Raw genomic sequence first — 27,511 nt, 5'->3', positions numbered from 1 at the left:
TTGCCTGGTTCCAGCTGTCACTTGCTGGGGCTTGGGGCCCTGCAGAGTTTCCCAGATGGCAGGGCCAGGCTGTTTGGTCTCCTCCTCTTTCCAGGTTTAACTGCACTCCCTATCTGTGGAGTCAGTGCTTGTTTTCACAGGACTAGATGAATCTCACTAAATTTTAGGCACCTAAAAATTAAGGATATAGACTAAATTAAGCACCTGACATCTATCAGCAGGCATAATCAGGAGGAGGTGCTTTCTGGGGGTGATTTATCCCATCCTAGGAATTTCAGTGGGCTGACTAATCCCTTGTGTCCTTTTCCCTCCTCCCTGCTCTGTTGGAAAGATGTATTTGTTTATGTCAGCTCTGAATCTCTACCTTCCTAAAGGTGTAGGAGGAACCTATTGCATCCTATCCAGCTTTCCCAGCAAGACCAAACAATGTTTACCTAACCTTGGATAGGGGGAGCCTGGGAATCCCCACTCACTCCTGTGTGTGTGATGGGTCTGCTGGTTCTTGTGATCTTCCTGAGGAGAGATCATGGCTGGAACAAAGATAAATAAATGGAAACTGCCACCTTTAGCTCTTCCCAATTAGAGATTTGGGACAATTTTTCCATTGCTGATGTTCAAATGCTGTCTTCCCAGAGGATGCTGGACAAAGCTTACTTGTAGTCTTGTGGCTGCACACACATCTTCAAAATGTCTCCTCTCTGCCAGAGGAGAATGTGCAGCACAAAAATGGAGACAGTTGGGCTCTCAGAGAGCAGGCAGGGCTTTCTGGGAAGTTGTTTAATTTCTTTTCCCTTTGAAGTGTTGGGTTCTTTCTAATGTACACTGGGAGCAGAGGGGGGACAGTGACGAACGCTCTGCACCAGCAGAGCCATTGCTGGTCTTGTTCATTATCATTATGTTGAACCAGCCTGAGGGTTTAGGTGTAGAGGGAAAGGTCCAGCTGCCAAAGCCAGAGGGTGACCTCTAACTTAGATGATGAGCTCAAGGTCAGCATCATTTTGAGCCGAGGCTGCTGTTTGGTTCTGGGGCTGGACTCACGTGCCGGCTCTTCCTGCACCGGTGTCAGAGGGACATCCCAGGGAGACACCTGATCTCGGGCAGGTTTGAGGATTCTCCAGCCCCACCACCTGTCAGGGGTGACAAGAAGCTGCAGGGAGCTGGGCAGGGCTTCCCCCTGCCCTGATTGAGCTGTCTTTGTTCGTGTTGCTCGAGCCGGGTGCGGGCGGGACCTGGGGCCAGGTGTGATGTGCGGGTGGGGACAGTGCCCCGCGCGGGGGGGGGCTGTGTCGGAGCCGAACCCCTTTTGTCTCCCCCGTTGCATTTCAGCAGGGGGTGGAGAGGTGGAAATGACATTTCATTCCTCTCGGTGAGCGTGTTACGCGCCTGTGCCGAGCCCGCTGACCCCCCTGAAAATTGAAATAATGATAATGCGCGTCTCCTGACTGCATCAAAGTATCAGCACATCAAAAGCCAGGAGGCATGAAATGCAAATGATAAAGTGAAAGCAGATGGATTGTGCATGATCGCCTGATGCCCAATGAATTTTAAAAGATGCTGGTTCACATGGGGAGAGGGGCTGAAATAAACACGTTATCCCTGCAATTTTTTTTTTTTTTTTTTTGTTCTTGCTGCTCACTCCTGACAATATTTTTTCACACTTCAGCGAGCAGCCACTCCATCTCCCTCCCTCCCTTCCCTCTCTTTTCTCTCCCTCTCTCTCTGTCGCTGTCTACCTCACACACGTCTCGGGTCATGTCGCCGCAGCTCCGGTGGAAATAATAAGATATAAACCACGAGGTTGTTATTTGCATAGAAATAGCATGGAGCCCCAGGCAGCATGGGAGAAGGACACAGAGATCATTTGTCTAAAATTTTAATGAAAACTTTTGCTGAGGCAGAGATTTTTATTTTTTTTATTTTTTTTTTTTTAACTTCCCCTGCCTGCCTCTTTTCCCAGCCCCAAAACCTTCCTCCTCCTCCTCCCTCGGCTCCCTTCCCTCGTCACAACGTGAGCACGGGGTGATTTCATACGTGACGTGCTGTGCCCTGCACAAACACATTCATTTCCATGGGTTTTCTTTTCCATGGAAGTAAGACCAAAGAGCCCAGCACTCCCAATTCCTGCATGGCTCATGTGGTTCAGGCTTCCAGGGCTGCGTTCCATTTGAGTCCTCCCAGGGATGTTCCCGATTCTGTTGCTGACCTATTTTTGATCAGTTTGCTCCTCCTTGTCTTTTGTGTTTAAAAGAAATCCCATATTTGAGCTCTTGTGTTAATGGAAACAAATAGTGGCTTTCAGTCACGTTTTCCCTGCAGATCCATGTTCTAGGCTTTTCCTAAGGGAAGCCAGGTTTAGCAGAGGTTTTCAGGAACTGCTCTAGGCTGGGTACACAGTAGTTTGTTATGTAGATGTTCAACCTGGAATCTCAAGCAGTTCATTTTGTGAGTGGTGATGAAGAGCTGTCCCACACACTCGCTGCACAGGAGGATGCCTGAAGTGGTCATCCCTTCTGGAGGTGATGGGAATTCTCACCAGCAGACTGTTCTCTCTCCTTCCCCTCTTACTCAGCTTTATTTTCCCCCAAACTCTCCAGTTTTGACTTGCCTGAAGGATGCATCAGGCCCTCGCCCTGTGCTGGCTCCGTGGCTCCCTCTGGTTTATCCAGAACATCCAAGGGTGAGCTGGGCAAATCCCACCTGCCAGGAGTCTGTGTCCGTGCAGGGAAAGAGGCAGTGGAGATGAGGGGTCAGAAACCACTAAAACATGAGCCATTTGAAGCCTTAGTTTGGCCCTTTGGGCTTCATTTCCCAGCCTGCAGCCAATGGTCTTCTTGGTCATGAGGTGACATTTTTGACTTGGATGGGTCAAAAAGCCATAAAAGTTCCCTGCTTGGTCTTGAAACCTCAGTTCAGCTGTGTTTGCAGTGTGCTTTGAGCTCATCAGTTGGAAAATACCTGCCAGCAGTGGTGTGCTTTGGGTAACCCCATCCTCAGGATTTCTTCCTGTGGAAGTTTTTGCCTTCAGAATGATATTAATTTAATGATGTGTCTGTTTGTATAATCTATTCTGGACCTGGAATAGCTCAGGAACCAGTTCTCCAGATTAGCAATGCACTGTTTCTAGCACTGTGAATTGGGGTTATTTTTAGGGGGAGAAAACATTTCTCAATCACAGAAGGGTGTCTGAGATGAACTGATCAGTGCAAACTCAGTGACCTGCTAATACTTAAATATGTAAGAATCTCCTCAGCCTGGTCCCAGCACTTGTCCAGTGACCTTTCCTGAGCACATCTTCCATGGCTGCAGACCCTGCTGGTGCCTGGTGAGACATTAACATGTTGGGGGCCATCCCATGTCACCTGGGTCACCTGAGGATGGATGGTCCCTGAGGACTTGTTGATACAACAGACCATAATTGCTGCAAGATGGTTTTGACAATCTGCATTTAAAACCTCAAAACCCCTTTGCATGAGGACAGAAGAGAATATTAAATTCTCTTTGTATTTTAAATTCAGTCCTGACTCTCAAAGCAGAACTGGGGTCAGCTGGTTGGGAAGATTTATCGTGGAATCGTAAAATCTCATAGAATGGTTTGGGTTGGAAAGGACCTTAAAACTCATCTCTTTCCACCCCCTGCCATGGGCAGGGACACCTTCCACTATTCCAGGTTGCTCCAAGCCCTGTCCAGCCTGGCCCTGGACACTTCCAGGGATGGTGCAGCCACAGCTGCTCTGGTTTCATCAGTGTGGTTATGGGGTGGGATTGCAGGTGGACTGTGGGAGCATCCCATGGCAGGAGGAGGAGCAGTGGATCAGGTGCTGGTGATAACCAGCTGTAACTGCTTGCTGAGACAGGTTTATTTTTGGGGCACTTCAGCCAATCTGGCTCACTGGTGCTGGTGGCTCTCCAGTGTGACCCACGGACACAAACCAGCCTGGCACTGCCCTGGCCATTGCAGGTTGTGGCTCAGAGAAGCTCTGAGACTTCAATAACAGGGTGAGACAACAGATCAGGGCTTGGGAGGAACAGGCTGCTCGGGTGAGAGGTGTCTGGGCAGGTCTGAGGCTCCCAGAGGACCTCGGTGAGGAGCTGGAGGCTCAGCCAGGCTGTGTGAGTGATTGCCAGCAGTAATATTTACCCTTGAATTTCACAATCTGAAAAATAAATAAAACCCCTGTGAGACTGATGCTGTTTGGGGCTTGTACTGTGGAAAGCTCTCTTTTTTCTGAGATTCAAGGCAGGGATAGTTCAATATCTGCTCAAGATGACTCCAGTCTTGGGATTAGATCAAAGCAATCATGTGAGAGCAATCATGTGAGTTAGAACAGCAAGTGCCAGCCCTGTCATTCAAAGAACCATTATAATTATTAATGCATGATATGAATCTTTCTGTAGTGGCACAGCAAGACTATTAGGGAGATACTTATGGGTATAGGGTGCTGGAGAATGCTGATCAAAGAGGGGTAGGAAATGTCACCCACAAACTGGCACTCAGCAGCCTCAGCCCTCGATCTGCTCCTCTCTTGGGGCTCCCCAAGGTTATCCCACTCTTGGCTCTGGTGGGGAGAAGCAGGAGGGGCCCCTCTGCTCTGCCTTGGGTGGTTGTGGCAGATGATATGGTGAGAACAAGGGTGGGTTTATGGGTGGGGGTTGGTTTCTCCAGCTCCCAGAAATGGTGTAGGACTGTGGAGCTGTTGGAGGTGTCCCCAGTGAAGGTCAACAAAGCCAGTCTGGGGGGAGAACCAGGACCAGAGTAGGGATATTGTAAGACCATAGAATCATGGAATGGTTTGGGTTGGAAGGGACCTAAAAGATCATCTCATCTTGTTCCACCCCCTGCCACAGGCAGGGACACCTTCCTCCATCCCAGGCTGCTCCAAGCCCCGTCCAGCCTGGCCTTGGACACTTGCAGGGATGGGGCAGCCACAGCTTCTCTAGGAAACCTGTGCCAGAGCCTCACCACCCTCACAGAATTCCTTCCAAATATCCAAACTAATCCTGCTCTCTGTCAGTGAGAAGCCATTCCCCCTTGTCCTGGCACTCCAGGCCTTTGTAAATAGTCTCTCTCCATCTTTCTTTTCGGCTCCTTCAGGCCCTGGAAGGCCACAGTGAGGTCACCCTGAAGCTTCTCTTCTCCAGGCTGAACAATCCCAATACTCTCAGTCAAAACCCCAGTTCTCCCAGGCTGGATCAGTCTCAGTTCAGCAATATTTGGCAATAGGAGGAGAGCAGAATTCATTTCTTTTCCTGCCAGTGAGAGGCTTTAGTTGCTGGGGAGTCTGGCTGGGGGCATTCCTGGTGACACAAAGGTCCTTGTTCTGTGTAGAGCAATGGATGTGAGCAGGATGGATACCTGGACTTCAGACAAACAAACAACCACCACTCTCCATTTCTACCTCTTCTTTTTAATTGCCTTTCTTTAAGTGGTGATATTTGTGTATTGTTCCCATTAGAGACAATTTACGTTCCAGGCATGGCATTATCAGTCCCTTGGTGTTTGCTTAGGGAAGAAAGTCTAATAGATTTCTGTTGACTTTTTTTATTTTCCCTCCTTCTATCATTTTTAATACAGGTCTCCATCAGTTTATCTGTGTGGAGGGGGGCTGTGTGTATATTTATTCCTGCTGGGGAGGAGTTGAGCATCCTGGCTCGTATTCTACCTGTCCAAATCTCTTCCCAGGAAAACTCCTGTGTATTCTAAACCCTCTCTCTATATATTTACTGCAACCAAGACTGTATCCCAGATCCTGGTGATCCTGCAGGGTGTGTTATTACTGGAGCATTAACTGTTCCCTAGTGTTCCATTGGAGCTGAACTTTTCAAACATATCCCAGAATAACTGGTCCTGACCACCCCTCTCAGGGTGTCACCAGGAGGACACTGGAGTGACCTGCCTGGGAGTTTTTTCTAGACTGGATGTGGAGAAATTACCTGGAATTCTGGACATATGATGGGAACTATAGGAGCAGCACTGGAGAATTGTCACATTTCTCACAATTAAGCCTAAACCCACACTGAAAAGTGAACAGAGTTCCACTGTCCTGGTGAAAGTGGTCTCTGCACTGCAGCCTGTCCCTTGGGGGTCTCTGAATAACAGGGTTCAGTTGGGGTCCAGAAGGTGAGCAAGGGAATGACCAAGATCTCCAAGTTGGAGACAACCATTAATATTGTTTATGGGGTTCATGTCTAGATTAGGGAACCCCTGACTGAGACAGGTGGGATTTATGGGTGTTTGCACCATGTAGGATGGGGGCTGTAATTTTAGTTTGCAAAGTATATTGAGCCCTTTTGATTTACCACTGACTGATGGAGTGACCTTGAGCAAAACACGCCGTCTCCCTACGCCAGGAGAGGAGAGCGGGGCAGGAGGGGTTTGACAAGGCATTTTTCATTTCAAAATGCCAGTTCACTGAAACTGGAACTCTTCAGGAAAAAAAAGTATCAGTTTGGGTGGATTTCTCATTTGGAATTTTTTGGGGTCCAATGAAAAAGTTGTTTGGTTTTTATTTCCCAGCTGACTTTTCTTCCCGAGTTAATTTTTTATTTCTAGTAGCTGCAACAAATATTTCAGAGGTCAGAAGCAAACCATCTGGAGCCTGCCTTATACTAGTTCAGATCTTGAGATTGCAATATTTGATTTTCTCTTGCAATTCAGAAGTTTTCCAAAATCCTCATCAATTAACACGAGATGGACAAACCTTCCCACCAGTAATGGGTGGTGCTGCCAGCTGCAAACAGAGAGAGTGTTTGTCCTGTCTGTGACCAGCTGTGGAGCCCTGCTCCCTCTGTATCTGTGAGGAGCCTTGGCATCTCCAGGCAGGAGTGTGCAGAAAGGAGCTGCAATTCCATGGCCACCTGGATGCCTCTTCCCCTGCTCCCTCCGAGGTGAAGCGCAATTGCTTTTTACCCTTCCCCCTCTGATCTCACCAGATTGAAGCAGGGAAAGACTCCACCAGCAGGACCTGCCTCTGGATTTGCAGTCAGGAGCCATCCCCAATAACCATCAGGCTGTCAGCTCCCCCCACCTCCCACCTCCCCCATCACTCACCAAAAGGAAAAAAGAGCCGGAGCCACAGCTTGAAATATATCATGCAATAGTGTATCATGAATTTCTTGTGAATCACATTGGTGAAGCAGGTTTATTTATTTCCGAGACTCTAAATCAATACAAAGTAGGTCTCTTAGTTCTGAAGCTGGGATGGAGTGGGAAAAAATGAGCCCATTGTACTCTTAAAACTTTGGGGAAAGGAGATGACAGCTATATAATTCCATTTACCAGGCACTAGGGGCTTTAATGTGAAGGTGACAGGGAGCTCTTTGTGCATTTAGAGCACCATATCTTCTAAATAAAAGATCTGTAGACTTGATAGTGGAGTATAGCTCTGACTTTAATAATCTCCAAGCATTAGACCGAGCCAATCTGTTCCCCAGTCAGAAGGGTCCCCCACCGAACGCTCGTAAATTAGAAGTGCGGGGACTGCACGGATTCCTGGATTAGGGATACAGGAAGGGCCCTGTGTCTCCAGGCAGAGAGGAGCTGTCTGTGCTCCCACTGCCTTGCAGAGAGGCTGGGCTGGGGAAGGGGTTTATGCTGGAGCATCCCACCTCAGCTTGGCTCTCCTCTTGTTCCTGCTGTTTTCCCCTCTAACGACACGATCCGTGTGGGGGAAGAGCTGAGTGCTGGAAATGAGCACTGAGATCTGGCGAGGCTTGACTGCACATAATAGCAGCCAGGTTTGAAGTTCCTACATTGTCTTCCTACATTTTTTTTCTGATGAGACATTCATTCCCATCATTTCTGCCTGTTTATGAAAAATAGGCTATTTATAGGACGTGCATGTGCCTCTTCTGCTTCGGGTTTCTGGCAGATGATATAAATTGTGGGATGGGAATTGCAATTATTGAAATTATTCGGATAAAAATCTGGCACTTATATTTGATATAAACACATGATATGCTCGGAATAATAACAGCACTTATGTTGCATAATGATTCCCATTCAAGCCCTCTGCTGTCATTTTTTTAGATCCTTCATCTTGGATGAAACAGATGAGCCAACCCAGCCCTCAGCCAGCCCAGCTTTGCAGGGAATGTCCCAACTCACCAGCAGCTCAGGTTCTCAAAGGAGAAAGCAGCTGGTCAGGATGGGTTGGAGAGCTAGAAAATTATTCATTTGCACATGGCATGCCTATAAACCCGTTGAGGACCACATTTTGGAGGCTGGAAAGGCTGCTTTCGTGCTCTTGGAAGTTCTGTCTTCAGGAGCCTCAGCTCAGGACTTCTCCAGCACATTCCCTTGTACCCTTGGATATTTTCTTGTGGAAATGTTAGCACAGCAATATGCCTTGCACTGTTTAAGATTGTTAATTGGAGATTGAATTACTTGTCAGCCTTTAGCAATGGAGCCCTGTGAGGTGGGAGTGGGGGTGGCAGAGCTGAGGGACAAGTGGTCGCCCTCGTGTTCCCAGGCCCAGTCTTGTTGTCTCTGGGCTACCTTTCTGCAGGAGCCTGGAGTGCCAGGACAAGGGGGGATGGCTTCCCACTGCCAGAGGGCAGGGTTAGATGGGTTATTAGAAAGAAATTCTTCACAGTGAGGAGGGTAAGGCCCTGGCACAGGTTGCCCAGAGAAGCTGGGGCTGCCCCATCCCTGCAAGTGTCCAAGGCCGGGTTGGATGGAGTTTGGAGCAACCTGGGATAGTTCCTGCCCATGACCAGGGAGCTGGAATGAGTTTTAAAGTCCCTTCCCACCCAGACCATTCTGGGATTCTGTGATCCTCTTGACCCCCCTGAGTGCCCGGTGCCTGCCCTGGGGGTGGAGCAGCTCGTTCTGCCTTTGGGCTGTGCTGAGGTCAGGGGGTGATTTGGAACTCCCCTGTGCTCCCCTTCCCTGGTCCTTCTGAACACCTGCCCAGGGCTCACCTGTGCACATCCATGTCCCAGACACTCCTCAGTACCACCTTCCCCTGGGGCTGGGGCCCTGCTGTCTCTGCTGCCAGCCCTGCCAGGTAAACACAGCCCTGGCTGGGCGTGCAGGGGATTGCACGTGCACATTCCAGAGGAGTGCTGCACTCCTCTGGAATGGCTGCAGCACTCGGGAGAAGGAGCTGCATATTTATCTTGATCTCCAAAAAGGGATTTAAGGGCCAGAGCAGGCGGTATATTAGGCTGTTTCATTGCCTGTCAGCAGTGCTAAACCTGAGCTGTCTGCAGTGTCTCCAGATAAGCAGTAGCAGAGGCCCATTTTGCATGTACATATGTTTGCATTAGTTCAGAGAGGGGGAGTTTAAACCCTCTTTATTTTTATTTTCCTCTGTGGAAAGCATTTAGCTAGGCTTGTGCCTGGCATCTGGAGGCTTGGGGTTTTCTTATCCTTAAACCTAAATCTACGCTGCTGTCTTTTCTACCATGGCTTTGCGTGGCACTGATTTTGTTAGAGGAAGATGAAGATGTTTCAGCTCAGAAGGGAGACCCAGGAACATCCCTGAGCTAAACCACTGTGCTTACATTTTATTCTAAATTTTTGGGACTAGTTGTGTAACTTCTGTGCCTCGGTTTATTCTCTACATAAACCTTGAGTGACATCTGCCTCTTCTTCTCTCTCCAAAATGAGCAGTGCTGGGTGTTTGGTGGGGGAGGCCAGGCCGTTTGCGTGTGTTTGAGGGGTTTTTTAAGATCCAAATGAAGCAGGTGTGTAATGTCCTCTGTCTGTTAGAAAGACTCAACCCATAAAAATAACAAACGGCGTGTATTTGCTAGAATGTCAAAGTTATGAGTTTATTTTGTAATGATGTGCTCCTGCCTTCATGAGGTAAACTGGCCGTGGCAGAGGTGTTATTAGTAATATGGAGTCAGTGGAGCAGAAAGCCGAGTGACCGAGAGATCAGTGTATCAGTCAGGGAGAGGGCAAATGGGAAGAGACAGCAGGAGAATGAGAAAAGAGCCGCGGTGCCCGGGCTCAGATTAGAGATGGAGCCGTGCAAGAGAATGAGAAGCCACAACCTTGTTCTGTCCAGCCTCTCGAAGGAGCTGCTGGGGCTTTGTCTTTGCTGTACCAGTCTGGGGGGTTTTTTTCCCCAAAAAACCACCGTACCAGTTGTCTTGGAGCAATTTGGAATTAGTGAGCTGAGCTGGTCTCAGACATGTATTGGCTCTGTTGCTGCCTGAGGAAGGGCAAGGGGTAAAACTGCCCCCTGCCTCAGTTTCCCCACTTGTATCATTCCCCTTGGGGATTGTAGAATTCCCAGTATGGTTTGGGTTGGAAGGAATCCTAATTTCAACCCCCTGCCAGGAAGGCAGGGCCACCTTCCTCCAGATCAGGTTGCTCCAACCTGGCCTTGGACACTTCCAGGGCTGAGGCAGCCACAGCTTCTCTGGGCAACCTGTGCCAGGCCCTCACCGTCTTCACAGGGAAGAATTTCTTCCCAATATCCAATGTAACCCTTCCCTCTGTTTCCTGGGGATCACTGTCCATTCTGATCACTTGGGATCAGTGTCCATAAGCTCTTACTTGCACAGGGGGCTTGAGAAGATCTACTGGGAGTATTTTGCTCCATCCTTTTTGTGCCCAAGTGATCATGAGGTGCTGCAGGGATGGGTTTGTGTGTCTCTCCTTAGCCAACACCTCCTCGTCACAACCCCATCCCTGATGGTTTTCCCGTTTTCCTTTCCCAAGGTGCTTGGACGGGAAGTTTACACCTCCAACAACCAACTGGGCGGGATCCAGATCATGCACAACAACGGGGTGACACATGACACAGTCTGTGATGACTTTGAAGGAGTCTACACCATCCTGCAGTGGCTTTCCTACATGCCAAAGGTAATTCCTGGCCCTGCAGAGGCCCAAGGTGCCACTACCTGTTTGCAGGGTTTGGGGACTGGGTGCTATCTCTGTCTGGGGGTTTTTTCTGTGTTTTTATGGTGTCCAACAAAATGGTTTAGACTGGTGGGCATTATGGAATTAAGTAAATAAAGTAGATTTTGTCTTAAAATGCTGCAGGAATATGGGGCAGCCTGGAACTGCATGGGATATCTTCACATCAGCCTCCTGGCTGCTGCCCACAGGACCTTCTGCCATAAGTGGGCTATCTCTGGCTGAAATGACTCCAAAAATCCCCTCTGAGGCAGCAATTTGCAGAGCTGATGTATATGTGTGAGCTGCTCTGCAGCCAGGAAGGGAGCAACATGAACACACAGGTGACCTTCCTGCAGGAAGGAGGGCATGGAAGGAGGCAGGAGCCCTGGTCACCTTCCAGAGATTAAATTGCAGCCCCTCATTTATCTGGTATATGCCACAAGTTCAAGAGCAAATTAAGCACAATGTGTGCCAGAGGAGGCCAAAATGGGGGTTTGAGAGAGGATGGAGCACTTTGGAAGTCTCTTCAGGCTTTGGCAAGGCTCTGGGGTCCCGTCAGTCTCAGGGGTGTGCAGTGGGGGAAAGAGAAATCTGAGCAGGTCCTGTGGAGCTGGGGTTTGGTTCGGGAGAATCACTGCCTTCAATATTTTTCTTTTTCCCTTAGAATATACACAGCCCTGTGCCTATCCTCAAAGCCAAGGATCCTATAGACAGAACCATTGACTTTGTGCCCACCAAGGCTCCCTATGACCCTCGCTGGATGCTGGCTGGGCGCCCCAACCCGAGTACGTCCCTCTGTGGTGACCAGGACAGTGGCACACCTTGGTTTCATTACTTGTTGGCAAGGCTTTATGTCTGCAATCCAAATATATTTCAGAGTTTACGAAATAATTTGTTCTAAAGAGTTTGAATATAATTTTATAAATATTTTTATGTAATATCTAAAAATAGGACGTAAGTTCTGAGTGCTGGAGGACACCTACAATTATTAGTTTTATATACTTAGAATAGTTACTTTTATAGGTTTTCTTATGATTTAGAGGAAAGTCCATACACAAAGGGTCTATATGGTGAAGGAATCCCAGTATTCCTGCAGATCTTGGGGAATTATTGTATTGGCACCACTGCAAACCACGGAACCCCCGCTGGGGTTGTTGCAGCCTGTGTAGGTGCAAGCTGCAAACTGGGTGACCATTACTCCTGCTGTTATTAATGAGTTTGGGGGGCTAAAATGAGATTTGTGATAAACTAAGTTTTCTGGTTTTGGATAATATTTTTTCATCATCTCTCAAGTAATTCATCCAGCTGTCTGAGCGCCGCTAACGCCGGCTCCCAAATCGAGTGACTTCAGATTTTAATTTAGTGGAAGCGTTAGGGAAAGCAGATGATTCCCTGTGATAAGTTAAAGCAGATATCTCCTAGGTGAAAAGTTAAAGCCATTTATTAGAGGAGATATTGCTGTGATATTCTTCAAACTGACGCCCGACACGAGGCCAGAATCTAAACGATCAGCTTTGGGCTTGCGATAAAGAGATAATTTTGAAATGGATGGTCACATTTTACAGTGGGGCCACAGAGGCAAGGAATGTAGAACACAGTAATTACAAGTTTGGTCTTGATAAAACACTCTCCATCCTGTTTAAGTCAGCAGAGGTTACCGTGCTTGGATCTCCACTTTTTAATTGGTTTTGGACTTGGGTTTGCAGAAGCAGAGGTGCTTGTTCAGATTAAAAAGTTCCTCGGGAGCTGTGTGCCAAGGGGTGAAGCTGGGAGGCATTTGGGGTTTTTTGGGGACTTTTTTGTGGATTTTTTTTTGCAGAGCTTCCCAAAGCCCCAGTGCAAAGCAGGTGCCCCCAGAGCGATGTGTTTTCTGTAATTGTGTCTGAATTCTAAAACACCATCAGAATTTTCATATTTAGTTCCTGGGTCTCTGCAACATTCCTTCTTTAAAGGAAAGATCAGGCAGAATCAAGAGAGAAAATGTGAGATAAGTTTTCAAATAGAAATAGGTGTTTTGAAAAACATCTTTAATGACTTTACTGCCTTTTTGACAAATGTTTGTAGTCTTGACAAAACCAGAGTTATTTATTTAAAAGCAGGGGAAGTCCCTCTGCTACCCGAACCCCATCGTTTAACAATAAATGATGCTTTTGCTGATAAATTGCTGCCTTTATGCAGACTAGGAAATGAAATAAGACACGATGGCTGAAGGCAGACAAATGCTCTGCTGTCTAATGTTCCCTTGTATTGTCATCTATTTAAAAATAAATAAATAAGGAGACAGTGCCACGTTCCCCAGGTGGAATTTTCAAGCAAGTTTCAGTTGCTGCTTTGATACTCTCTTTTCTTTCCTCCCTCCCTCCGTCCTCCTCTGATATTTCCCTGTTTTCCTCTCCCTCTAGATCAGAAGGGGCAGTGGCTGAGTGGGTTCTTCGACAATGGTTCGTTCATGGAGATCATGCAGCCCTGGGCACAGACAGTCGTGGTGGGGAGAGCAAGGTGAGTTCTGGGAGGTGTTTCAGACAATTGTAGAAACCAAGTTTTGGTTATGCTTTGCATTTGTGTAGAACACAACATCCTGTGATTGTTTATTTCTCTCTACATGTGTACCTCTGTCTGTCTAGTGGAAGGTGTCCCTGCCCAAGGTGGGGGGTTGGAATGAGGTGATCTTTAAGGTCCCTTCCAACCCAAACCATTACATGATTCTGTAATTCTGTGATTTAAAGGCTTTTAGACCCCTGTGCCAGGGGGTGGAAATCAGTGATTTGGCAAAGCCAGAAGCTGCTCTGTCCAGGCCCACGCTCAGCTTTGCTTGCAGTTCCTTTCTTCTGACAAATTCCAAATGGCTTTGGACTCTCACACAGCAGGGATATATAACACAAATGAAACAGACTCCTTTCAAAAGCAGTGGCACTTTGAAAAAAAAACAAATATGAATGTATTCTTCTGGGATTTTTACTGTAAGTGCTGCCAAAACTCATCTCTTGTATGTATGTTTGGAATATGTGTGCTGTTGGCTGTAAATTGTCTTTTATTATTCTATGGCAACTTGTCCAGGGACACACTATAAAACAAGATGTAGCATCTTCATGTGCTGGCCTGATAAAATTTATATGAAGTATTATGGAAAACAGAAGTTGTTTTGAGCTGTTTTCAAGTTCAATAAATAACTGTAATACTTGGATAAAGATGTTCTTTATTAGGTCACATGGGCCCTAATATAGAAGTTATAAGTTACCGATTTAAGACTGCTTCTGCAATTACGGGGTTCCAGCAGACTCTTAATCATAGGGAATGGGAATATTTCCAGCCCCTCAGTGCACATGGGCCCTGTCTCTTCCCTGCCTGTACGTGTGTCATCCAGCTTGGGGTGGCTGAGGAGGGAGTGTGGGCTCTGCTGGGACTCCGTCCTGGGAATGTGGAGCCGTCGTCGGCAGCACGGTGGCTTTTGTGGGAAGGGGTGGTTGGATTCGGTGTCAATCCCAAACTTGGGGTGATGGCAGGTGAAGGGTGGTGTGGAGACGTGGATGTATCATTCAAAATTTGGGTTTGGTTTGTTGAGTTTATTTTCTGGTGAGGAATGTGCCCATTTTTAGAACTGAATTTGGCTTTGGGAACTGTGGCTTCTCCTCTGGCGTTCTCCAGCCACTCGTCTCTGCTCTTCCGAAGGCCAGAATGCTGCTCCCACTGTTTGATGTGTTATTTGTCTCTCCTGGGTATTTTGATGCAAATTGGAAAAACTATCTAGTTGTGTAAGAGTTGAAATAGGAATTCTGATTTGTCTGCCTTGTTTCCAGGCTGGGAGGAATACCTGTAGGAGTAGTTGCCGTAGAAACAAGAACTGTGGAGCTCAGCATTCCTGCTGATCCTGCAAACCTGGACTCGGAGGCCAAGGTGGGTTGAACACTTGCCCTGTTCCTTGTTTGTCCTCTGCAAATGTCTCTGTGGAAGAAGCACCTGTTTGGGTGGGATTTTTCCCCCCAAATGTGGTACAAATGTGTAGCCATTCCCTGGTGAGGTGGGAATGCCTGGCAGCTGCTGGGAGGGGTGCCTGGAGCGTCGTGTTGGCCATTCCTGCAGGAGACACGTTCCCCAGCAGTCCTGCTTCCCTTAGGGCTCAGGTGAGGTGCAGGGACAAGGGCCCAAGAGATGTGACAAGCAAAAGTCACTTCCCTGCTCACTTACTGTGACCAGAGGGTTTCATGGTCTTCCTGCTCTGGCGTTTTGCTTTTCCCCTGTCTGATTTCACAGCTCTGGCCCTGCCTCATCCCTTTGGGATTTTCTTCTCTCCTTTTCTTTCTCTTCCTTTTTCCCCTCCTTACAGCAGCTGTAGTGTCAGGCTTTCCATACCATCTCTATTCTTAGCTAAGTGACTGGGAACGCTCCTGTTGATATTGGTGACAAAAGGATTGTCCCAATTTTTCCGTGGCCAAGCAGATCCCATGCACTCCACGTGCCACATCCCTCATTGTTTATCCCACATCTCAGCCACTGTTGAGTCTGTTTCTGTGTTTTTCTGCCAACTCTTACATGGGTGTGTTCCAAGGCTTAACAGCGGATTCTCCTTCCCAACAGATAATCCAGCAGGCTGGTCAGGTGTGGTTCCCTGACTCTGCCTTCAAGACTGCAGAGGCTATCAAGGACTTCAACAGAGAAGGGCTGCCCCTGATGGTCTTTGCCAACTGGAGAGGTTTCTCTGGTGGAATGAAAGGTAACCAGCACTTTGGATCCTTGTTGGTGTGTCCTGGAGGGTGGTTTGTCTTGACTGCTCAGAGGGCACCACACAGTCCTGCTCTGAATTTTGTGGGGTGCCAGGAGTGTGAGATCACTCCTATGGAATTTAAAGAAGTTAAAGAGGTAAGAGGCCTCTTACCTGTGTGTGGCAGCTCATCAGCACAGGGGAGGAGTTACAGGGGCACTGATGTGCTCTGGAACTGTGGAAGTGCAGTGGAAGTTCCTGCTCTGGAAGGCTCACAGGGTGACAGAGGCTGCTGGGCTCTGCTGTCTCATTAGAAGGACACGAAGCAAAGCCTTTGAGTTGGCAGATGCAAAGATGGGAGGTGGCAAAAGGTGGCAAAATTATTTCCTCTGGAAAATACCTGTTACCTTTCAGGGTGGATTCTGCTCCATATGCTGCTGCTCTCTCCCTTTGTGACTTGCTTTCCCAACCACACAACAAGTTGTTGATGTAATTTTACCTTATTTATTTACCTTATTTAGACCTTAAATATTATTTTGCCTTAAAATGTCAGATCTGGCTTTGCCAGTGCCCTTTGCTGGGTTCCTCAGAAACTGAGTTTAGCTCTGGATTTGGGACTAAAAGCCCAAGGTGGAAAGAGGCAGCACGAGGTTGTGAATATTTATATTACATATCCCAACTTACTCCTCCCCAGCTGGGAGGAGGAGGAGGAAGAGGAGGGAAGGACAGAGCCATTGCAGTTGGCACCTTGCTCCGTGCATTTTCCTGCCTCTTGTTTGCTGGTGGTGTCTCCTGACACTCTCTGTGTCCCTTGGGGAGTTGTTTGCAGTTTTGGTTTCAGTGCTGGCTGGGGATTATGCAGGGAGGGAAAATAAACAATTATGCCACCCCTCAGTGCACACAAACACACTGCCAGGAGCCGACTGCACTGTGGGTAAAATGACTCCAAAATTGTGTGTAATGAGTAGGAAAAGATTAGAGACAGCTCTTGCTATGCTGAAAATTGACATTAGTGGAGGGGGAGGGAAAAAAAAAAAGAGGGAAAAAAATACCCCCCTCTTCCCCAGTCGGCCTAGGAGGTCTAATTCCCGCCGTAAAATAAATAAATAACGCCATAAATAACGACGGCTCGCGGCGCCGGTGCCGGCGGTTTCCCCCCAACGAGCTCTCTCCGGCCAGAAGGCTCTTCAGCATAATGCAAAATTAAATTATGGAAAAAAAAAAAAACTGGCTTGAATATTTAGATGGAGGAGCCATTTGGCGGGGGTTTATTTGGGCGAACCGGCGCTGACCCACGACGGGGGGACATCAAGCGTGAAATTCGCTGGAAATTAGCACCGGGGTCCCGGGCTCGGCGGGGACGGGCTGATAGGATGCAAATCACCACGACATTAAACTGTGCTGCGGGGTCACTCACGGCTGGGGCTTCGTGTTTTACTTATTATTTTTGCCCGGGACAGGTTATAAATAACGATAAAAAATAATAATAATGATAATGATAAAAGAAAAAATAACCCGGCGGAATGAAAAAGCGCCGGTTTTAAATCCCGGAGCCCCCCGGATGTGGCGGGGTTTTGTGTGTCCTGGGTTTGTGATGGGGCACGATGTGCCTCAGCCAACACTGCCTGGTGTTTACCTTCAGGTCCCATCTGATAATGCAGCCAAGCTGGTGAGATCCGTTCCAGCTTCGGAGGTTCAGGGCACGTTGCCCGGCACGGTGGGGATGCACAGAGCTGTCTGCAGCCTTCCCAGCACGGGTGGTGCACTGAGGGCCAATATTTACACACATGGTGTGATGATAAGAGCTGCCAGCAGCTCTTGGGGTCTGTGTGGGGTGGACACCGATGCTCAGAGCAGCAGAGACCAGGACAGAGCTCTGTGAGCACTCCCTGCCCTCCTGCAAACCCAACACGGGGGCACTTCTGCAGCATCTCCATCTTGCAAGTGGCTTATTAAGAACAGCCTGTTCTCAAAATGTTTGTGGTGTTCTTGGCTCACAATGGTGGTGGAAGTGTCTGGGGTTAGTTTTGAACACAGTTAAGTATGTTAGTCACAGTATTAAGTTTATGGAGTCTGCACCCTGCCAAGGCACTGGAGCACAGAGCACTGGGCACCACGGGGCCCCTACCACCTGCAGCAGGTAAAGCTGGTGCTCTGTTTTCCTTTGTAGGAGTGGAGAATGCAGCAGAACTGCCAAGAAGAGGCAGCTGTCTCAGTATGGCAGATATTTTATAGTTTCACACTCAAATACAATGTTGAGGTAAATCAGGGAGGTCGTGTGTTGTGGAGGTCAGATGTGGGCACCACTGGCAGGTGCCTTGGGCTGTCTTTGCAGGATTTGTATGATCTTTATCGACTGTACTTTTATTTCTTAAAAATAGACATTTTTTGAATTTCCACTCAAAGTGCAGACAAATTGAACAGTTAAGACTTAACTGAGTACAGAACCATAGGGTCCTGAAGTTCCTCCTCCTCCGTGGCTCTGAAAGGCTGATCCTGAGAGATCTGTAGGCACAGAAATACTCCCCTGACCACCTGATGGCACCTGATAAATAAAACACTTCCCCAGTACCACCTGCTAAACCCAAAGGAGATTTGGAGCTCTGAGAAAGAACCGAGTTTCCCCAATTTCTCTGCTCCTCCTCCCCCTGCCCTGTTCAAACAAGTGGTGCTGCTCTTTTCTGCACTTCACCTGAGTAAAATATATACCCGTGGCAGGGGTGAAAAATGTATTGCTAATTACACAATTATTTTATTATGTAGCACTAGTAAAAAATGTCTAGTAAAGGATTAATTCAGTTAAAATAATTTGAATCAAGCAATTATTTTCTTAACACTGGAATTAGCTGAAAGTACTTCAAGTGGTTTATTACTAGCACTACATAATAAAATAATTGTATAATTAGTAATAAATTTGTCACCCCTTTTGAGTCTTTTTCTTTGCTCAGGACAAAGGGAAAGGTTGGAGTTTTGTTTGGTTCTCAGTCCCCACTGTCTCTGCCAGGATTTATATTTATTCCCAATTAGAGGGAATAAATTGTTCTTCTCTTTGTCAGAATTGGATCTCTCTTAAATAACATGAAATTCCTTTTCTTGGGTACTTGGACAATGACCTTGGAAATGGAGATCACATCAGTGCAAATATATATAGATATTATAGATATAGATATAGATATTATATATATATAGATAGATAGATACGTACCACATATATTTTATACACCTCTCTTACTTGCTCTATATATGTTAGTGTGTGTATATATATATATATGTGTATTTATATAATGTAAAAAAGTGTGTGTGTGTTTCCCAAGGAGTCAAAAGCTTAATTATGTTCATGTTAGTGCTTAACACTGAAATGAGGGTTAAATGACAAGTGGACCTTGGCTAGAGTCTCGTTCCTCCCCAGAAATGGTGGTTTTCTCAAGTGATAGAAGAATTTTAGATGAATAAAAGTCTCAGTCTTTTCAGACTGTTTATTACAGCAGGTGTGTGGGATATATAAATGGAGCTCCTTATTTTTCCTGCTCTCTGCATTGGTGTTTTAAAAAATTAGGCAAACTGGGAGGGTCCAAGCAAGGAAGCAAAATGATGAAGGGGGTCAGGATAGTGTCCTGGGAGAGATGAGGGATGAATTCCTGTAGTGTCTAAGGAAAAAAAACACTGAAAAGCCTCCTGCTATTTGTAGTGAGCCTGAAGGAGTGGAGAGATTATGTAGGGTGGGACAAGGGGTAGTAACATGAAATTAATGGGGAAGGAGGGGAAGTTTGGCTGAGCACTGAGGAAAATCTCATCTGTTTGGCTGTGGAAATGCCCCTAAAGAAGCAGTAGATTTATTGTGTGGGATTTCTAAATGGAAGCTTTCAGAAGCACTGGGGAAGAACAGTCCTGTGTGAACAAAGAGATGGACTAGATGATCCTAATAACTATTTTTCATTTCTTGTATATTTGATTTAATACTTCCATATATAATTATATGTAACAAAATATATATATTCAAGAGTGCCTGTTTCCATTACAAACTGTATCCATTAGAAACTATATCATCTCATGGAAATTCTTTTGCCTTCCCTTTCTCTCTTTTTATTTAAATCACCTTTGGGGCTGATATTTTCAATGTAGTGTCTTTACACAGTGGAGTTGTTCTTATTAATTTTGAGCAAAATGCCTTAAACAAATTTTAATGGAAGGAGAGCGGAATGCTGCTTCCCATCCCTCCCCACACACATTTTTATGAAGATCTGGAAAAGCTCTGTTGCTGTCAGGTGCGTTTTTATGCACGTTACATGAGTTGTGGGAGAGGTGCAGGGCAGTGAGTCTGAAATTGGGCAGCTTGTGCTCGTGTTGAGTACAGAAATACCCAGCCTGACTTCCTGAACTGCGGGAATTCTCCTTGGACTGGCTGGGAATCAGGGATGGATCATCTCCAGGGCACCTGCTGTAGAGGGGCTGGTGTGAGCTGAGGCCCTGCAGCCCTGTGAGTAGATGTGGTTTCATGGGAAGTCACCACACTGGATTTCCAGAGTGGAGGTGCCATGTCTGGGAGCAGGAATGGTGTGGGAACATCCTGCAGGCTGGAGAGGGACTTTTCACAAGGGCTTGCACTGATAGAACAAGGGGGAATGGCCTTAAACTGAGGGAGGGTAGATTCAGTTTGGATTTTAGGAAGAAATTTTTTAATATAAGGGTAATGAGGCCCTGGCACAGGTTGCTTAGAGAGGAACACTTCCCTAGAAGGGTTGGATGGGGCTTGGAGCAACCTGGGCTAGTGGAAGGTGTCCCTGGCCATGGCAGGGGGTGGAACAAGATGAGATGATCTTTTAGGTCCCTTCCAACCCAAACCATTCCATGATTCCATGGTCTTACAATATCCCTACTCTGGTCCTGGTTCTCCCCCCAGACTGGCTTTGTTGACCTTCACCAGGGTGGAACGAGCTGGGCTCTAAGGTCCCTTCCAGTCTAAACCATTCCATGATTCTACGATTCTGTCACCTCCTTTCTCAGCCCCATCTCTCCCAGCTGCAGATAACAACAGCTGGAATTGTAGCAGGAGTGGGAAGAGCTGAGCAATGGTGTTTTTCCCCACCGTGACCGAGCGCGGCAGGGCCGGAGCACTGACGTGCCGTGACCCCAGGCTCTGTGTCCTCTCTCCCCAGACATGTATGACCAGGTGCTCAAGTTCGGTGCCTACATCGTGGACGGCCTGCGGGAGTACCGGCAGCCCGTGCTCATCTACATCCCCCCGCAGGGGGAGCTCCGGGGCGGCTCCTGGGTCGTCATCGACCCCACCATCAACCCGCGGCACATGGAGATGTACGCGGACCGGGAGAGCAGGTACGGGCCCCTTCTCCCTGGGGGCAGGACTGCCCCAGAACCTCCCAACCCCAGAACTGCCTCAGAACCTCCCAGTTTGGTGGGGCACTTTGTTATTGAGGGGCTGCACCTCCCCAGGTGTGACCCCCGAGGAGCCTCGTGGGTGTTTCTGGTGTGGATAAATCACAGCTAAGAGGAGTCTTGTTCTCTCTCTGTTTTGTCTCCCTCCCCCATTCTCTTACCTTCCACACAGTGAATCATTCCATTCTGTGTTTCCCCTTGTCGGATGACCTGAAAGTGCCTTTCTTTTCTCTCTTCCCATCACTGCTCAGAGGGGGGATCCTGGAGCCGGAGGGGACGGTGGAGATCCGATTCCGGCGGAAGGACCTGGTGAAGACGATGCGACGAGTGGACCCCGTGTACATCCGCCTGGCCGAGCGCCTCGGTACGTCAGCGGGGGGCTGGTGGGTGGGAGAGACCCCAAAAAGGGGCACTGAGGCCTTGGATCAAATTCCTGACTATTTACTGGTGTCTAAGTTGGGAAGAAACCAGATGAGACCAGCAGCGTGTATGTCCGTGCGAGGAGATTCCTGTGTTTTATACACCTGGGGTATGGGTAAATAGCGTCTTTTTATACTGATTTCTTTTTTTTATTTATATGTTTTATTGACTGGATCTCACAACAGACCCTTACTGCAGCTGCTCGAGTCCAGTTTCCCCCCCAGCAGTTGCTCAGCTCACTAAAACCTCACAGGCCAAACCTTCCGCTGGTGTCGTTTCGCGTAACCAGGAATTTGGTCAAAGGCATTTTGTGCTGCTGGTCTGTCACTGGGTGTCTGAGGCCGTTTGCAGTGATGACATCTGTGTGCTCCTCAATTCCAAGGGAATCAGGGCTGTTCTCCTCCTCTCTGTGCACAGGGGGTGCTGTGCAGTGCTCGGTGCTGGCCCAGCACAGCGTGTGCCGTGTTATTACCGTGCCTTCCGCTCTGAGTGATCCCGGCACTCAACAGCCCAAAATACAGAGTGTTCAGCAAAATGCACTTAATATCAGATATGTCCTCTCTCGGGGGAATAGGCTCTTTAAATAGTTCTTTACTAGCTCTTACTGTAAGAGTATAATCTCACAGAGCCTCCTTTTACCTCCAAAATTGACTACATTTCAGTGGTGGGAGAAGCGTGCGACGTGGGTATGGTTTGAATTTATAAAGCCTTTTGGGATCCTTCAGGAGGAAAAGTGTTCTGCAAATGACTGATAAATCCTGGCTATTGCTGCAGTTACATTTTATTATTTGGCTTTTTTTTTAATTTATGGCAGGGCAACAATTTGTATACAAAACAACCCTTCTGATACACTTCAGGAGGAGAATAATAGCGGTGAAGGGTGAGGGGGTGCTGGGATCAGAGGTCTGGCTGCAAAGCAGTTTTACCAAGGGCTTTGATTGCATCCAAGATATTTTCTCTCTTTTTTAATGATGGTATTTTGAGGGAGCCTACAAGAAACATGGGGAGAGACTATTTGTAGGGGCCTGGAGTGACAGGACAAGTGGGAATGGCTTCAAACTGACAGAGTAGGTTTAAATTAGATATTAGGAAGAAATTCGTCCCTGTGAGGGTGGTAAGGCACAGGTTGCCCAGAGAAGCTGTGGCTACCCCATCCCTGCAAGTGTCCAAGGCCGGGTTGGACGGGGCTTGGAGCAACCTGGAATAGTGGAAGGTGTCCCTGCCCGTGGCAGGAGGTGGAACAAGATGGTCTTTTAGGTCCCTTCCAACCCAGACCATTCTATGACTTCAAGCCCAGTTTTAATGTTTGCAGTGACAGCAAGGAGGTTCTTTCCACAAAATCCTCACTTGACCTCTGCCAGACCTGACAGTGTCCCTTTAGGAGCACAGGGACACCATGGCTACCCCAAATCGTGGGCACCAGCGCAGGGTCCTAACAAAAGCTCTCTGGGGGTGTGTCAGTGGAGGTCCTCAGGCAGGCAGGACCCAGAGCTGCCCCTCCCGAGGGTCTGTGCACAGCTCTGTGTCCGGAGCAATCAGATGTGTGGTTGGGGAAGGGAATGTGCTGAGCAGTCAGCTGGGGCACTGCAGATAAATGGCCCTGCACAGCAGCACTGCTGCTGGGAGTGTTTCCCTTCACCTCAGCATAAACCCACTGCCTTTGCCGAGCAAACCAAGGCACTGCCTCCAAACAGAGCCCGTGGATCCGTTCCCAGGATGGATCCGTTCCTAGGAGTGGAGTCTGGACAAAGGCAGCTGCTGGAGTGTGTAAATCCTGAAGTGGTGGAGGGTTGGGGAGCAGAGCATCGCCCTCATCACTGTCCTGGATCCCACCCGTGGGACCTGTGCAGCATCACCAGAAAACAAAACACAGGGAGAAAGATGGGATGGAGTTTTCTGCCAACACTCTCAAAAACCCGATACCATGTGAGGAGGCAGGAGCCTGTTCAGGGGCTTTTTCCCCTCTTCCTCTACAGGGTAATTACTCCCAGCAAACTCCATACACTTTAATTAAAATGACTGCAACACAAGAGCAAGTCACTTACAACTGTACATACCGAGAGCTCTAAAAGCTTCAGTCACTGATAAGCATCTCCCCGAGATGGATCGTAATTGCTCCCAGCATCGGGTGATCATTGCTGTTGTTTTGCCACTAATTCCAGCAGGAAAGCCAAGATTGCAGGACACACTGAATTGCATAATTTTTTTTCCTTTTTTTTTTCCTTTTTTTTTTTTTTTTTTTTCTGGTTTTCTTTCTGGCCAATTTAAAATTTGTCAAAGTCGGTCTTCTTCTGGATCACTGCCCTTTGATATTTCGCGCACTCCATTTGCCACAAACAAGCCGCAGGGCCGCAGTTCATGCTGACTCCAGCAGAAGCAGAGAAAGCTCCATTTATCTTACACTGCCTGCTGAATTCTTACTCATTAGCTGGGGGTTCACTGCCTCTCTTTAACCCCTGAGTGGCTGTCATCCCTCCCGGAGCTGCTGGGGAGCGGGAGAAGGGAGATGCTCTCCAGCGGTGGCTCGGTCGGGAGATGCCGGGGTTGGACTTGGCAGTTGGGGAGTGGGAGAGCAGGGAAGGCTGGCAGATATTGAATAATTTGACATAAATCTGTTCATTATCAATTCTCCAGCACGATTGCTGAAATGTTTATTAGCCCCGTGGTTTATTAAAGTGTCACTCAGAGTTGGGCTCTTACAACGGGCGCGGAGCAAAGGGCAGGGAGGGAGAGGATGGCCCTTATCCTGCCCCAGAGCACGTTCCCACCCGGGCTAGGTGTACAAGGAGAGCAGGGAGCACCCAGAAATGCAGGAATGATGCAGACTGTGAGCCTCGGGCCAGAGTTAAAAATACAGATATTCCATTTTATATATTTATTACAATTAGACTACGGCGTGTAGGAGTGGAATGGAAATCAGTGTCCTCATGCAGCTTCTGGGCAGGGTGGCAGAGGCACAGAGTAATGGGTGCAAAAGCTGGGTGGAATATGGATGAAAGGAATGGCAAAATGGCTGCAGGTGGAGCAAAGATTGCGTTTCCATGTTTCTCCTACCAGGTATTTATCTCGTAGGAAAAGGGCAGCATCCCCTCACCTGACATGTGTTGCAATAGTGTGAACATCCTCCTTGGCTGATCCTGTGGAGTGTTGCCTGTGTGCTGGAGTGCATTTTTAATTTTATTTATTTAATTTATTTAAGTTCCTGACCAGTCATTCTGTGCTGCTGGCTCCTGGCTTGGTTCACACTTTATTTGGCTAAAGAGCATCCAAAACTGTTCTTAAATTACCAAATTATGAGTGAACGCTCAGGCATTGAACACTCAACACTTCAGCACAGCAGTTGCCCTCTGAAAATAAAGATCTTGGGGTGCAGGACCAGACCTGACCCGACTGACCCACCTGGTGAGGGCTGTGCTGGGACTGGGGACATCCCTGACACAGCCTGGTTCCCTCAGTGGCCAAAACCTTCTATTCTGTGCCCTGTCTCATTCCAGGCTTTAGCTTGGGAGGTCAGATTGGAGTTCTGAAGTTTGGTACTTCTATTTTGGGGCTGTGTGTTTGCTTAGTGTCATAATTACTCAAAACGCCCGTTGTTTTCTTCAGCAAAAACCAGGAGAAATGCTGCTGTTGCAATTCCATCTCTCATGGAGTCTTGGACAAAGCCAGTCAGGTTGTAACTTTATTTTTTAGGCAATGCTGATTTCAGTAGCTGCTTCCACGTGCAAGTGCTGCTGCATTTAAATTGGTGTTAATTCACAATTCTGAGGCTCGAAGAGCAAGCACTGCTTTCTGTCAGCTCCTCCATGACAGTTGGTGTCTGGGATATCCTCCCAGGAGGGCTGGAGACAGGAATTTTTTGGAATTACCTCCCTGCCACCCTTCACCTGTTTGGATTTGAGACCTCAGGAGCAAAGAAGGGGAAAGGACAGGGGTGGGACATCCCACAGTGCTGCTGTACAAGGATATTTCAAGCCTGTGCCATGAGCATGTGTGACCTTCACTGGCTGTTCGTGCTGCACCTTTATAACATAAATCCTGCTGAATATTTAGTGAAGCAATTACAAGCCATCTCATTTAAAGAAACAAGAGACAATCCAAAAATGCCTGTCTCTCCGGGGACGTGAGTGGCTCTGAGTGACCTTCCCTCTCCCCTCTGGAGGGGCTCCCTCTAGCTGGGCTGGGAGGGTGTTGCCTGGGCAGCTTTGCTGAATTTCGTGGAATCCCAGGCTGGTTTGGGTTGGGAGGGACCTTAAAGCCCATCCAGTCCCACCCCCTGCCACGGGCAGGGACACCTTCCACCAGCCCAGGTTGCTCCAACCTCCGTCCAACTTGGCCTTGGACACTCCCAGGGATGGGGCAGCCCCAGCTTCTCTGGGCAACCTGTGCTAGGGCTTTTCCACCCTCACAGGGAAAAAAAAATTTGTGTGTGGCAAGAGTTTTGTCAAAGGCAGAGGAAGAGAAGGTGAGATTCAGGCAAGAGGATCCTCAGGCACCAAGGACGGGTCACACTCGGTCTCTGTGGTGGCAGGTTGGGTTTGCCCAGGTCTTTGAGTGCTTGTTTGAGGAAAAAGCAGGAAAATGGACAAGTGCTTGGCTGTGCTGAGGGTGAGGGAGCAAACCCCACCTTGGAACAGCTTAGGAGCCATAAACAAGCACATGGACTCAGCACTTCCCTGAGCAGAGGGAGCAGCTCTGTGGTCAGAGGGAACCTCTGGTAACATTCCTTGAGGTCATTTTGTTTAACCTGTTAAACTGGCCATATTTAAAAACCCCACTCTGCTCCTAAAGGTTGTGGGAAACCATGATCCAAGCTGTGGCAGCTGGATGGGGAGGCTGGAGTCACCCCATGGGGGAGATGGCAGAGAGGGAATGATGGGGACAGGCAGGCACGAGCCACCAGCTTCCTCCAGGAAGCATTTGGGAATAAATACATCCTGTATGGATGCATCTAGGAACATTTTAGGTGTGGTTTTAAACCAGGCTTTGTTGGTTTAACTGAGTGTGTTTGTGCAGAGGGTTTTGGTGAGCCTTGGACTCTATAAGTCTTTTGGGTACCCCAAAGTTGCTGCTTCCCCGGGGCGTTTGTTCAACCTGTTTAAGGCAATTTTGCTACTGAATGAAAAAGAAAAGAGAAAAGACAGTTCTGCAGAACAAAGAGGTCTTGGTGTGTCCACCACCCTTGGTGGGCTTTGGAGTTGTTGGGAGCAGGATGAAGATGTTACACGGCCTCCTCTGATCACTCCGGGGTGATCCCGGCACAATCCGTAGGGACAGCTGTGGAGGCTGCAGAGCAAACTGCAGCCCAGGATAAATGTGGCACTTCCAGAGCTGCCTTGGAGAGTGTCCTGTGCTGCCTGCCAAGTTGGGAAGGTCACACATGTTCTTTCTTCCTTTAAATTGCCGTGGTACCCCACCTGCATGCCATTCCCTCCTCTTGGAATGTGGCTGTCTCAGAGTGCTGCTTCTTTTGTTTCCCTATTGATTAGCAGCCAATCCATACCTAGAGGTCTATAATGTTCCTATGATTTAAACTTGAACAGTTTCATTAACTGTCAAGTACCTTTAGAGCAAAGGAATCCCATATTTTAACTCCCCTCTCCTTGCCAGGGTAAGATTTGTGGAAGGAGACTTCTTTTTTTTTTTTCCCTCCCTGAGAAATAAATAAATAAAGCCCCAGCTTTCTGAAAAACCCTGAGGCCTCAAGATCTGACTAGGAAAGAAAGAAAACCATTCCCAGATATTTAATTGTACAGGGGGCTTACGGGATTGATCGAGAGCTTAGCTTTTTACAATAGTCCAGTGAATAAGAAATGCTCCTGACAAACGATCGATGATGGGATAATCACTCTTTATCCCCCCTCCTCATTGTTACCTTCTTTCTTCCAGGAGAACAGGGTTCAGAAGTCAAAAATCTTTATAGACGCTGCTTTTAAATTAAGCAGAAAATAGACATTGACATATTTGTTAATCTCACCTAAATCATTACTGGGCCTGGCTGGGTGGACTCTGGGTGGCAGAGGCCGGAATTCACGAGCGGTGCTGCCTTAAGTGCATGTATTGCCATTAAAAGCAGGGAGCCTGGCAGTTTAACGTGGATAAATATAGATAATTTTTTATTCTGAAGGTTATAAGGGGAGCTTCTCTTA

General features: G+C 47.8%; 1 protein-coding gene across 5 annotated transcripts in view; it reads left to right on the top strand.

The window, feature by feature from the left end:
* The window catches only part of ACACA (acetyl-CoA carboxylase alpha), a 114,459-nt gene that overhangs the window by 78,973 nt on the left and 7,975 nt on the right, over positions 1-27,511 (top strand). For all 5 annotated transcript variants that reach the window (XM_027660318.1, XM_027660316.1, XM_027660314.1 and 2 more), the window contains 7 exons: positions 10,673-10,816; positions 11,517-11,637; positions 13,255-13,351; positions 14,650-14,746; positions 15,428-15,563; positions 20,708-20,885; positions 21,197-21,309. In XM_027660318.1, coding sequence (XP_027516119.1) covers positions 10,673-10,816; positions 11,517-11,637; positions 13,255-13,351; positions 14,650-14,746; positions 15,428-15,563; positions 20,708-20,885; positions 21,197-21,309 — 886 coding nt within the window. The remainder of the gene's footprint in view (positions 1-10,672; positions 10,817-11,516; positions 11,638-13,254; positions 13,352-14,649; positions 14,747-15,427; positions 15,564-20,707; positions 20,886-21,196; positions 21,310-27,511) is intronic.

This window comes from Corapipo altera, unplaced genomic scaffold, assembly GCF_003945725.1.
Source record: "Corapipo altera isolate COAL_440 unplaced genomic scaffold, ASM394572v1 271, whole genome shotgun sequence".
Lineage (NCBI taxonomy): Eukaryota > Metazoa > Chordata > Aves > Passeriformes > Pipridae > Corapipo > Corapipo altera.
The sequence above is the reverse complement of the archived record's forward strand: the minus strand, read 5'-3'. Positions and strand labels throughout refer to the sequence as shown.